Source organism: Conger conger, chromosome 12 (genome assembly GCF_963514075.1).
Source record: "Conger conger chromosome 12, fConCon1.1, whole genome shotgun sequence".
NCBI lineage: Eukaryota > Metazoa > Chordata > Actinopteri > Anguilliformes > Congridae > Conger > Conger conger.
The window spans coordinates 36,908,868-36,922,348 of record NC_083771.1 but is presented as its reverse complement, the minus strand read 5'-3'; the positions used below and the strand labels follow the sequence as shown (position 1 = coordinate 36,922,348).

Sequence of the window (13,481 nt, the reverse complement as noted above, 5' to 3'; positions counted from 1 at the left end):
GCAGTACAGGACTATTACTCCCATCATTGTGCTGCCTCTGTGTAATTCTGCCACCTCACTGGAATGCACCCAGAACTATTGTAAGTTGAAATAATACTGTATAGATCATGGGTTTTCCACATACAGTGTTTGGTGTCTTTAGATAGCTAATTAGAGGGTGGCCTGTAGCGTAGTGGTTAAAGTACATGAGTGGTACATATTCTGTGAAGACAGTTGTAATGTATGAGCTATATTTCTAATGATTAGGTGGTGCCTTGGTCTCCCTGACTCATCTTGTGCTCCTTTAGTGTGTATACTCTGTTTTGGTTCCATGGCTAGTAGATTTGCTCCATTAACAACAGTGACTTCAAGCATCAGTGGAAACAAGGCAGAGCAGCTAAGAGCAGCATGGATTTGACATCCCTTTCCAAACCTCCTGTCATTTGGTTGACTGCTCTGACCACAGAATCAAAGTGGTTTTGAAGATTCAGTCAACTGATTGCATGAACTACATGAAATGGTTGACTGAACACCATGCAATGGTTCAATGACTTTGTTCCTGTCATAAATGCAAGGTGTTTGTTCAGATGTTGAGAATTAGCTTGGCTTATCTGAATTTATATGTAAATGGTAAATGGTAAATGGCAGGCGTTTATATAGCACCTTTATCCAAAACGCTGTACAATTGATGCTTCTCCATTCACCCATTCATACACCAACGGCGATTGACCGCCATGCAAGGCGCCGACCAGCTCGTCAGGAGCATTTGGGGGTTAGGTGTCTTGCTCAGGGACACTTCAACACAGCCCGGGCGGGGGATCACACCGGCAACCCTCCGACTGCCAGACGACTGCTCTTACTGCCTGAGCCATGTCGCCCCATGTAAGAATGTAAGATGTAAGAATACTTATATTATTAAATCTGTAATATTTAATATAAATGCGTTATGTTCCCAGACAAAACTGCATTAATAAACATGTTTTTGTGATGCAGGTGAACAAGGGCAAATCCAGACCTTTTCATAGTTTCATTCTTTCTTTACCTTATTTAGAAGATATAACTGACAGATTTACCTGATCCATGTGACAAAAATTATTCACTGGGTGGCGCTATTGGCAAGTCAATGATTTCCCAGATTCTGCCTGTCTTCTGACAACAGTTTCTATCCAACTGCTACATTTTGCAGAATTTGAATTTTATTTTAAGTTTGAATACAATGTGCCCATCCCCTTCACAGTTCGCACGCACGCACGCACTTTGGAAATGGTTACTGCTCTTCCAGTTTCTCGAAATGTAATTACACAACTGTTGGAAAATTACAAATGAAAAACAATGAGTAACGACAGCTACGGAGAAGCAGAGTTGTGAGTAACAACTCGCTTTCTGGCATTAACAAGTAATCTTTTACAGCAGCAATGAAATGACAAACAAGCATTTCATGCTAATGATGGCAAAATCCAGCACTTGCAAATGGTGCAATTAATTCAATATGCTTCTTCTCCTGCAGGACAGACAGAGGCACGAATAAACTATTCATTTTCGATAATGTAATTATACACGCTTTTCGGGTTGTGCGGGGGCCATTGTTTCCCCGAGGGAGTTGTTTTCTTGTCCATCTCGCTGGAGGACGGTTGCGAACTTAAGGAACAGCTGACGCCGCCATGCACAACAGTTCATTCGTCCCGTGTCCTTTTTCTGCCTATTTACATGGGTTTCCTCAAGGAAACCTAAATAACAGCTTGAATTCCTGCATATTGGATAGAAGTGCAAAACATGTTTGATTATGATTTTAATAGGCATGATTATTTAAACAACAACGAAGTTCAGTTTCAGATACAGAAATTAACAATGTTCGTTTCGTAAACTGCGAGCAACATAAATATCAATGTAGGCGAAGTGAAGATAAAGAAGATAAATAGAGAATTTTTTGTAAGCATTCAGTTTCAGCTAGTAACTAGGCTGATTCAATTGATTTAATGTGTATTGCAGTATCATTAGGCCTGGGCTACAGTTGACTATACATTGGCTCCAGTTTTTGTTTAAACATTTAAACAGGAGTGGACCAGTCTCCATCGATAGACCTATGTGCCTGAATTGGAATTTAATTATCGCTAACCTTGCTCTTACAATGCCGCTTTGAAAATATTTAAATTGTCCATAATACATTCGGAGTTATACAGAAGGCTTTACTGCTGTCAGGTTGCCCGTGTTTTATTACCCGTTTCCCTTTCCCTTGGCTGATCTACTGTTTTCCTCTTGGCCCAGCCAGCTACTTTGCATACTCCACCCATTTTTCTTCCTCAACACAGGAATGTTCCTCCCTCACAATACTAAAAACACACCCATTGACATAAACGAGGAGACCCACACGAGCTGCCCAACTGATTGTACGACCAGAGCTGAGGGTGAGACGGCCAGCTGGAGATCTTTTTTATTGTAGACCATGCATGGTAAACGACGCGATATAGCTTGAGAAATTATCTCTCAGACCGAATCAGTTATATCAGTGCTTTTCAACGTATTTCAACATACGGAATAAGCGAAAGACATAGAGAGACGAAGCCTTTTCAAGTCTGCAATTCCTTTAACTACCCCCACCGAATAAGCTGGATGCAATTTATTCAGTTTTTGTAGCATCGTGGCTTTTCCCAAAGTGGCATGTTCGAGGACTAAAACGGACCGACTTGAACTCCTACTTTCACACAAAGAGGTAGGTTTTTGTAAAATATGTATTCGCTTTCATGTGGTAATTTGTGTAAAATTGTTTTATATAATTTAGCTTGTGGCGGAACAACTTTTTGAATGATCAATGCATGCCATGTAGACGTTGAACAGTTGTCCGCGACGTGTTGTCAGGTTTAAAATAATATTAAGAAAAACGAATAAAAATAAATGTTACAGTTCGTGTGTAAACGACGTTAGCCTATGATCATTGGTTTACCTTAGACGTAAGTTATGTTTTCTTGTCTTTTAAAACTATTGACCTAGCCTATACGCTACCTGTTTATGTTTAATATGTATTTATTATTCGCGCAGTATGTTTAATTATGAATTGATACGCTGGAACATCAGATTCAGGTTATTAATGTAGGATGCGTATATTTGTAACACTGGTGTAGAAGCTCGATATATATTCAATAGCAGAAATGTCAGCTGGATAAGGATAGGATATCGATTACCTGAAAATTGGAACTGCTAATTGTTAAATCGGTATATTCATTTATAGGGTTGCAGGTGTCAGTTAATTGATGTAAACACGTGATGTGAACATTCAGTGAGAAATAATGGCTGCAAAATGTGACTGCTTTATAAGTTGTTTAACCTCAAAATTCCAGCCATTATGCATGCGTTCTGCTCTGACCACCTGGCAGTGATTAGACTCAAGTAGATTCCCGGACCGACATCAGAAATGCATACAGGAGTTGTTTGCAGTATGACATCACACAACGGTGCCCTTTTCATTGGCTTGTGCTTGACTTTGTTTTGGCACTATTATCAAAGGACTAAATTCTGTTGATAACAGTCATACCTAAGTTGCCTGTGAATTAATATGAGATGTTAAAGCTGACGGGGGCATATTTTGAATCTCAGGCATTTTTTATCCTCTGTCTGTTGATGACAGTCATTTTTCAGTCATTGTCTAAATCAATTAAATTTATTCTGTTTGTAGGATTCAATGAAAATGTCCATCTGCGTCCATGAAAATCGCAAGTCCCGGGCAAGCACGGGCTCCATGAATATCTACCTGTTCCACAAGTCATCCTACGCCGACAGCGTGCTGATGCACCTGAACGCTCTGCGGCAACAGAGGCTCTTCACCGACGTGCTCCTGCACGCCGGCAACCGCTCCTTCCCCTGTCACCGGGCCGTGCTGGCCGCCTGCAGCCGCTACTTCGAGGCCATGTTCAGCGGCGGCCTCATGGAGAGCCAGGCCAGCGAGGTCAACTTCCACGACTCCATTCACCCCGAGGTGCTGGAGCTGCTGCTGGACTACGCCTACTCCTCCCGGGTCATCATCAACGAGGAGAATGCAGAGTCGCTGCTGGAGGCCGGAGACATGCTGGAGTTTCAGGACATCCGGGACGCCTGCGCGGAGTTCCTGGAGAAGAACCTGCACCCCACCAACTGCCTGGGCATGCTGCTGCTGTCGGACGCCCACCAGTGCGCCAAGCTGTCCGAGCTCTCCTGGGGCATGTGCCTGAACAACTTCCCCACCATCTGCAAGACGGAGGACTTTCTGCAGCTGCCCAAAGACATCCTGGTCCAGCTGCTTTCCCACGAGGAGCTGGAGACCGAGGATGAGAGGCTGGTCTACGAGTCGGCCCTCAACTGGGTGAACTATGACCTGGACAGGCGGTACTGCGACCTGCCCGAGCTGCTGCGCACCGTGCGCCTGGCCCTGCTGCCCGCCATCTTCCTCATGGAGAACGTCTCCACTGAGGAGCTCATCAACAAGCAGGCCAAGAGCAAAGAGCTGGTGGACGAGGCCATCCGCTGCAAGCTGAAGATCCTGCAGAACGATGGTGTGGTGAACAGCCTGTGTGCCCGGCCCAGGAAGACCAGCCATGCCCTCTTCCTGTTGGGAGGCCAGACCTTCATGTGTGACAAGCTGTACCTGGTCGACCAGAAGGCCAAAGAAATCATCCCCAAGGCTGACATCCCCAGCCCTCGCAAGGAGTTTAGCGCCTGTGCCATTGGCTGCAAGGTATACGTCACAGGGGGCCGAGGCTCCGAAAATGGGGTGTCCAAGGACGTGTGGGTCTATGACACGCTGCACGAGGAGTGGTCCAAGGCCGCGCCCATGCTGATCGCGCGGTTTGGGCACGGCTCGGCTGAGCTCAAGCACTGCCTCTACGTGGTGGGTGGGCACACGGCCGCCACCGGCTGCCTCCCGGCCTCCCCGTCCGTGTCACTCAAGCAAGTGGAGCAGTATGACCCAGCCACCAACAAGTGGACCATGGTGGCCACGCTCCGGGAAGGGGTGAGCAACGCGGCAGTGGTCAGTGTCAAGCTCAAGCTCTTCGCCTTCGGGGGCACCAGCGTGAGCCACGACAAGCTGCCCAAAGTGCAGTGCTATGACCCGCTGGAGAACTGCTGGACTGTGCCAGCCACGTGCCCCCAGCCCTGGCGCTACACGGCCGCAGCCGTCCTCGGCAACCAGATCTTCGTCATGGGAGGAGACACTGAGTTCTCTGCATGCTCTGCCTACAAGTTCAACAGCGAGACTTACCAGTGGACTAAAGTGGGGGACGTCACAGCCAAGCGCATGAGCTGTCAGGCGGTGGCCTCTGGCAATAAACTGTATGTAGTCGGTGGCTACTTTGGTACCCAGCGGTGCAAAACTCTGGACTGCTATGACCCCACACTGGACACCTGGAATAGTATTACCACTGTGCCATACTCCCTTATCCCCACTGCCTTCGTTAGCACATGGAAACATCTTCCAGCATAAGCTCCTCTAAGGTATGAAACTGAAGCCAATTGATGCAAAATATATTTCACTCAGGAACCTCATTATAGCAAGAAAAATATTATACATGGTTCAGATTGCATTCGCACATGACTTTAAACAACCACTGCTGAAAATGAATTGTAGCATTTACCCATTACAGTTTTTACAAGGACAAGGCCGATTATTGAATTAAACTGAAATTGAGTTTTGATAGAGTAATGTGCTTCTGATTAAATTTGCTGTGGCAGATTGTATCCATGAATATGAATGTGGGTCGTTTTATCCATCTGGTCAGTGGCCCGGCAATCATCTAACTGGACTGTTTGGCGTCTACCACTACTCTAAGCAATGTCCAATTCCCTGAGACAAAGAGTGGCACTATTACAACCAATGGAAAGTCACTAGGAAAATGTAAATGAGGTGAGCCTACCTCTGCCATTCTCTGTAAACTTAGGATTTAACCATTACGTGGGAGGCTACTTTAATTCAGTGTGAACCAGAACCACAGGGTGGGACCAGCGACTTACAGGGAAAGAGAAACTTGCGGTCAATTATTTTCTTGGTTTCCAAATGCAGAAACGGTGTGGTGCCATCTCACCTAGATGGCCCACTGATATAAAAGGACAAAGATGCACTCAGACATGTGCTTCAGGGTTCTGTTCTTTAGGAGATACTGGTTGGACAGATGGCTCATTGAATTATGATTCTTCAGCATGAGGCACTGAGTAGCCAAAATGGCAAATTAGAATATACGAGAAGGCGATAGATGGAAGTACTATAATTGTCCCCAGTGGTGTAACACCAATTAGCCATGCTGTGTGCAGGCTGCAAAAGCCTGCTAGGGGTAATACAATCACAGATGTCTGGATTTGATTTGATTTGTTTGTTGTGTGTGCTTGGGTTGTAGGCAGACTTTGTTTGAAGTCGGTGGAGTATTATACTTGTATTGCATCAGAAACTAATTGAAGTGACTTTTAATTCTATACAGAGGGGTTCCACACATCTGCACTTGTGTTTCTGTCTGGAATGTTTATGTTGTAGACTGCCCCTGTTATTTTCCGGTCCCCTGTGACTGCACAGCTTTATATTAAAGCCCTCAAGATGATGACAAACAGACACAATGGAAGTGGTTTTGGGATTTGCAACTGCAGAATCAGATTAGCATCTGTATTACAGAATTCACAAAATAAATGACGGGTTTACTTTATTCACTAATACATGCCTTTAAAAAATAATAATATTGGTGATCAGTTGGGGGATCAACCAGGCTGCTCAACATGATTTCAAAGTCACACCGGAGTCATTCATATAGTTATTTTAGTGTAGGTTTTTTTGGCTTCTTAATATCAAAGAAACCTCATGCGGTATTGGCACATATGGTTTGTACACAAGCATGACTCAACACTGCAAAAGCAGGGATGGAATAGATTAGCACAGGCCTCTCAATATATGCAGACCATTAGTAACCAGTCTGGCCTGGACCCCTGTGGCTCGCCTTTCAGCGGCAGGGGTATTGTGAACCCCTGACAGGAATTCCATTGCCACCTTTGTTTTGCTGTGGAATGCTGCCCACCTAGGTTGGGCAGTAAATTTCAAAGTGGTGGTCCCTTTGTGACGCTCTATTAATGCGTTTAAAGCGGTCGTGAGCGGCTTTGGCAGGGGCCCCTGGGAAGGCGTTATTGTCCCCCAGTGGTGGGGTTGGAGGGAGGGGAGAGGAAAGGGAAGCTGGCCCTGGAGCTCTCCGTTTTCACACTGGCTCTGGTCACTCTAGTCACCCCCAGGAGTTTACTGGTCACTGTTTACTCACCGTCCTGCCCCTGGCTCTCGCAGCCTCTGACACACCGGTGGGTTGACACAAAGAGAACGCGCTGGAGACCTGCGCTGGGGAGAACAGGGCCAGGAACGGGACTGTTTTGTCGTCTGAGGTTTCACCTTGGATCACTGACAAGGGGCCCGTTGAAAATCGAAATTGTGACCCACCCACCCTAATCACAGATCTAGGCTGGAAAAAAAAACCCTTCCCAGCATGTTAAAATTAGGTCATATATCATTACCGGCTTTCATGATCACTGATTAATGGCTGGGGCCAGGTTTAGAGCAAGTTTTATTTACCTTTATTAGTTTTTCCTTGCTGAATTAACCCCATTCCTCAAGTGGATTGTCATTCACAGTGCTTTGCTTTAAGGCAAGCATGCAGAATATTTCTTTCCAGGGTGTTGGTCTGGGGTAAGCGTTGGGGGTGGACCGGGGGGATTTTTTCGCTGTCCGTGCTCTATGGTGGATAGCGATGGCAATCATTCGCTAATTGCTTTTCTTTCTCTGTGACTTGGGAACAGAGCAGACTTCAGAGATGACAAATCATTTTTATAGCCCCAAATTAAAGAATGCTTGGCGGGGGCAGACTGGGCACAACATGGAGGATGCTGAATTGTTTGATCCCCCATTGTGTGTGCTTAAGGATGCTGCATGGAGGCCCTATTCTCCTGCGGACCACATGGGACGAGAGCACATCTTTAAAATGGATATTAGAAATGCATTACATATTGACTTTTTGAAGCCATAAAACCTGCAGCAGAAGGGATGTAAGGCACAGGAAATAAAACGGGCACACTAGCAGAGTTGCCGTGGATGTTGGTTAAATGTTACTATTAAAGCAAAGTGCAGACTACACATAGTAAGATATCATTGAAACGGAACTTCAAGGTAGCCTGAACAACACTTTCTTAATGTTTAATATATCCAGTGCCCATCTCTGTTTTGGCAAATGTGTTTTTTGTCTTGCAGGACATAGATAGGGATGTACAAAATTTTCCTCATGTAGATTTCTGGTTGTTTTGTTCAAATACCTTCAATATAGTATCTCCAGAACCTTAATGGATAGTAGGCTTCAATTTCAGAGCCAGTGGGGCCACAATTCAAACCGGACAACAAATGACATGCATATATGTTTACTGCACTGGTTTCTAAGGTCTGCCTCTGACAATTGTTTTGTTTTCTCTTTCCATAGATTGTCCTGTTGTTGCAACACTTCTACTGGATTTCAACTGTGAACACGCATACATTTAAAGTCCCTGTGCAGTCAAGAAGACTAGGACAAAAAATACAATCGAATAGTTATACAGCAGGTGCAAAGACAAGGGTAGCTGTATTTTTAGCATTACAAGTTACTTGCAAATTATATAAATGTGAATTCTAAAGTCCATTCATGCTTTAAACAACTGAAATTGTCAGTTCAGAGGGATGTAACTGCATTCCTGATACTCATTTTTCGGTCTTCCCACGCACATCGAAACCTATTTGTGCCAGAGAATTCTGCTTATTAAATGCCCACAAGGCAGATATTAATGACAAATGCCACTGGGATTACGTGATGCATTTGGAGCCTGTGTGTTCAGATGAATCGCGTGGTATCTGTGCAGATGAACGTGCAGTATCTCGCACTGCTGTCTTTTCATATTGCTATAGGTGTCTGCACAGGGACTTTAGCATTTAGCATGAAGGATGAACGACTGAAGTCAGGGGTGGAGGCCGACGGAAGCTTCTGGAGAACGGCAGTCTACGATGGAGACCCACCAGCGCACTCCCATGCTTTGCCCTTCTCCTCGCCGTCCTTGGGCAAGTCCGCATCACCCTGAACGCAGGCCAGAGCAAACCACGTCTGAGCTAAAGCTGTTAATCAAGGACACAGTCATATTGTCACAATTTAATCACCCTGCAAAATAGATTTTGGGACTGGGAAAGATGGGCATGGTTGCCTGGCTGAGTTTGAGTGGGACCTGCCGGTGTGCGGTGAAACGGAGAACGGCTGAGGTGCCGCCAGCAGCAGCTGTGTGGGGGAAGAATGGGATCTTGTCTTGACAGGTTGGCTTGAGTGAAGATACAGCTGAAGCCCTTTGAGAACAGCCTTTCTGTGGACATATGGCCACAGCGGGGAGACGTCGGGAGGCAAAGAGAAGGACCTTTTTCCAAACCAACACTTAAAAAAAACTACTTGTGAATTTTTGTATTAATGCTGAAATGGAATGCTTGTCTTAAGACCTGGCTTTAATGTATGTACCAGTTTTTATTTATAAGAAGAATCTGTGTATTTTCACTTTCTTTTATTTTATGAACATGTTTACTTTTTGGGATGAAACGTTATTTATTGTTTCACGGCTCGTATTCTTCTCAAAGTTCCGCGCTTTGTGTCGTACCATGCATGGCCCGCTGAGGTCCGTTCTGACTGGGCTATTGTTTTGCACATTTTGAGTTTCTCTGAAGTGGAAACCATTTTGGGGGGGGGGAGAGGCAGATGATGCTAATCGCTCCCTTCCCCCCTCTCTGCATGGCATGTGACTGCAGTGACGGGTCGGTCACAGGTTGTGCGGGCGTCTCGGGAGTGTATGTGGTCAGATAACCCAGAGCGTAACCACCAGCTCAGCGGGTTTCCAGGTTGTGGAGTGGGTGTTGATGAGAAATTGACTGGATCGGAATGAATTCTAGATTGGGGTCTGGCCTCCATGGGTAAGTGCTTACCCAAATATCATGTCATTATATTCATCTAATATTACCATCTGTGCCAAAACGAATCTGACCCCGATCCCGGTGTGGTAGCTATAAAGCAAAAACTAAATTGAAATTTTACAGTACAAAATACAAAAAATGTCTGATATAAAATGGCCGGCACTGTTCTTACGGCTGGGATCAAAAGTGCCGACTCCGGAAAAAGGCTGTATCCATTTTTAACAGCAGGAATGTAAAGAAGCAGATGTCTGCATAAACAGCTGTGATGTGTTATGGCTGTGTATGCTGGAGTGTCACTATAGTTTAAAATGAGTCATATACGCTATAGTTGCTTGCGTGACAGTGAACATGGTTCTTCCCCTGTTTAATCTGACTACAGTTTATAATTTATGGTGGATATACCATTAATCTTCAGCACAGTATTTCATTGATTTACTGAACAGTCCATCATTTAAAAAAAATAAAAAATAAAAAAAAAAGATTCTAAGAAAATATTGGGAAAATGCTGCATATGTGTAGCATGGTTTTGTGCAAATTATATTTATGGATGGACAGGCAAAATGGAAACTTTCAGCAACACAGGAAACCTCAGTTAGGTGAGGCTGAAATGTTCATGCTTAGTGTAATGTAACCGACTATGACATTACCTAATATAATGGTTCAAACGAGACCAACATATTGCTAATAATTCTCATGGAGCTTACCCCATCAGGGACTGCCTTGTGGAATTGATGGGGATATTCTGGCAAACTGCTCCGCCATTCCAAATCTCCACACTTCCCTAGTTTTGACCCCGAAGAGCCATTCACAGCATACTGCACTTCAAATCCTCATCATCAGATAAGAAGGTTCTCCCATTGAGGCCCATGGTTGCCATAGTAACAGTCAACAATGAGCCCCCCCCACACGCACTTTTTTTCCTGCATAATTGCTGGGGGTCAGACACCTGCTTGTATAAGACCAATTGGAGATGCTCTTTTTCTGGCTGACGCTCTGAATATGTTTGCAACAAATGTAAAATTCACAAAAAAAGGAGATGTAACGGTTCAATGTCAGTTTTACTTTTGCTCTGATTTTTTGGACTACTGCAGTTTGACATTACTTTGTACAAGTGATTTTTTTTCACAATGTGAAATTCATGGCTAATAAAGATCAAAGAGTTTTTCTCTTTACTGTAAATCGTGTTGCGTTGTCTTCTGTTGAATGTTATGGCTTTACAACTTACTGGTGAGGTAGCATGCAGCTCACAAGTCAGAATATTTAGGTAAATAAATCTTCTAATGTTAGTATTTTGTGATTATTGTGATCTACTTTGTGTATTGTTTTCTTGCACCCATTTTTGTATGCACTTTCAAGAATTTCCCCCTTGAACCCTAAACACATTTTGACCTCCATCACATGGTTTTATGGAATGAGGAAGCCGAGACTGAGCCTGATTCAATGCTGCGTTCTTCACATTTTTAGGCAGCTTTAGAAGGTGCAGAGGACTTTTATTGTCCTCTACTAAATCCAGTGCATTATTAAGACTTTGTTCTGTACTGGAGAAACTGAAATCATTTTATCTACGCCACGGCTTTAGCCAAGCAAGTCTCTCAGGAACCAGGGAAAGTATGCCAGACAGCTCTGCTTTTTTTGTCAAGTCACCTTGACAACCACAACCTTTATTTGCAAACTGTGGGGGATGAGGGAAGTACATGAAAAGGCCCCTTTTCATTTTCTGCAAAGAAGTACATAATCAGCAACTGTAAAAGCCTTTATTGGACTTCATTAGGAGTGTTTTTCCTCACCCTTTAATTTCCCAATAGTGATTTTACACAACATCTCTTCAAGGAATGCTCCTCAATTGTACCCCAGCACACATTAGCAATTTTATACATGTGTGCATTTTCCCCAGCAGTGCTGAGCATCTCATGAACCATCCCCTGCACCCGTTTGAGTGCTGAGACTCCAGCCTATTGTTTACATTCCTGTCTAAAATGACTCCCAGAGGCGGGTTGAGAAACACCAGTTTTACTGGCTCCTGAACAACACTGCAGGTCAGCACGCATAGCTACGCCCACCGGGACACTGAGAGGAACAAATGCATGCTTCAATATTTTTGATAACCTTCAACATGCAGTGTATGAAATACTTACCTGACAGCTTCAAATATTTACCTAACACATCAAATAAATGCAACTGTTAAATACACCATAGCATGTTATGAGAAAAGATTGGATAATAAGAGCTCAGGTTTCAATAGCCTGTTTCCAGAACATTTGTCTGAAAGGTAAATGCCCCTATATATTTTCTATTTTCCACAGTGAGTGCGCATGACTCAGTGTCGTGTGACATACCTTAGTATCGTGGGAAAGAATTGTAACATTCATTATGAGGTAACCTGGGTTCCAACGGCTGGTTTATCAAAGCACTGGCTGGTTAACCTCATCCTACATACCAGTGATGGGTGGAGGAGGTAAAACAAAGAAGGTTAGAGAAACCAGTTCTCACTCGGAATTCGGTAACACAAAAAGAAGAAACGGCACACGTATGTAGCGTGTGTCACCTGTGCGCTCATGCATCATTCGCTCTTCCCTCAGCTGAACTGTCACCGGTGACTCATGCAATGTACGCTGCAGCCTTTGAACAAGATCAAGCATTGCTTAAGTGTTCCTTTTCAAAGGACACGGAACAAAGGGAGGCTGCTTTTGATGAACCGATTCAATCATGGAGAACAGCGAAGAGCAAAACAAATGACTGTCCAACTGAAATGACAGTAATTTAACATTCTGTGATCAGGCCAAGTGAGGAAAAGATCTTGTTCTTGACTATATTATTTGATTTAGTTGGGCTGCATGAAATTTGACCAATGTACAAATACAAACATGATGTGGTAAACCTCTTCCACCTATATTTGATCCTAAATTAGCTATGTATTTCCATTATTACTGAAAAGTAATAGATGTAACCCAATACCAGTTTAAAACATGGCTGGCAATTGATAAGAGAGAGCTTACAGACAACAAAAGATAATGTGTTTAATATTTAATATCTCAGCTAGCTTTTATAGCTACCATATACTGTATGTTCACATTATTCAATCATATTTTTCTAATTCCAAGAGTCCTAGAGACTTAATAATTATGTCTTAAAATTTCCATATCGATTATAATTAAATGCATTTAGTTGCTCATCTCCTAGTTAGTTTCTAGGGGAACATACATGCATAGCATATTACTTAGACAGTTTTATACAGCAGGTATGTTCAGTGCTTTGCATGACATAAGTAATGACACGGTTTTCTAACCTGCAGGCTTCTGGTAACAGGTCTTCTTTTCTCACCTGAACTCAACAGCTCTGTTAAAATGTCAATTATGTGGGTAGAAAAGGTATTTTATCACCGCTCACCCAACAGCTAATATCTGCATGCTACGGCCTGCTGGTGCTCAGTCAATTCATTTTAAAGTGCTGGTAATCAGCCCAGGTGTGCTTTTATTATTACTTCTCATGTCAGCTAATGGGGTTCTCCAGGATGTGGAATTTCCTGCATGCCTGCTATGCTAACAAT

At 43.7% G+C, this 13,481-nt stretch overlaps 1 protein-coding gene across 2 annotated transcripts; it reads left to right on the top strand.

The window, feature by feature from the left end:
• Positions 1 to 2,226: 2,226 nt before the first annotated feature.
• enc1 (ectodermal-neural cortex 1) lies at positions 2,227 to 11,113 on the top strand. Of its 2 annotated transcripts, XM_061263830.1 has the most exons (4): positions 2,227 to 2,384; positions 2,605 to 2,689; positions 3,650 to 5,442; positions 8,439 to 11,113. In XM_061263830.1, the coding sequence occupies exon 3, from the start codon at positions 3,656 to 3,658 to the stop codon at positions 5,429 to 5,431; it is 1,776 nt and encodes a 591-aa protein (XP_061119814.1). In that variant the 5' UTR covers positions 2,227 to 2,384; positions 2,605 to 2,689; positions 3,650 to 3,655; the 3' UTR covers positions 5,432 to 5,442; positions 8,439 to 11,113. The 2 variants fall into 2 exon arrangements, with proteins under 2 accessions (XP_061119814.1, XP_061119813.1); XM_061263829.1 differs by having other exon boundaries at positions 2,227 to 2,689.
• The last annotated feature ends 2,368 nt before the right edge of the window (positions 11,114 to 13,481 follow it).

Bases quoted from the DNA above. Each gene is read 5' to 3' on its own strand.
- enc1 (XM_061263830.1), top strand. From the start codon at position 3,656: ATGAAAATGTCCATCTGCGTCCATGAAAATCGCAAGTCCCGGGCAAGC.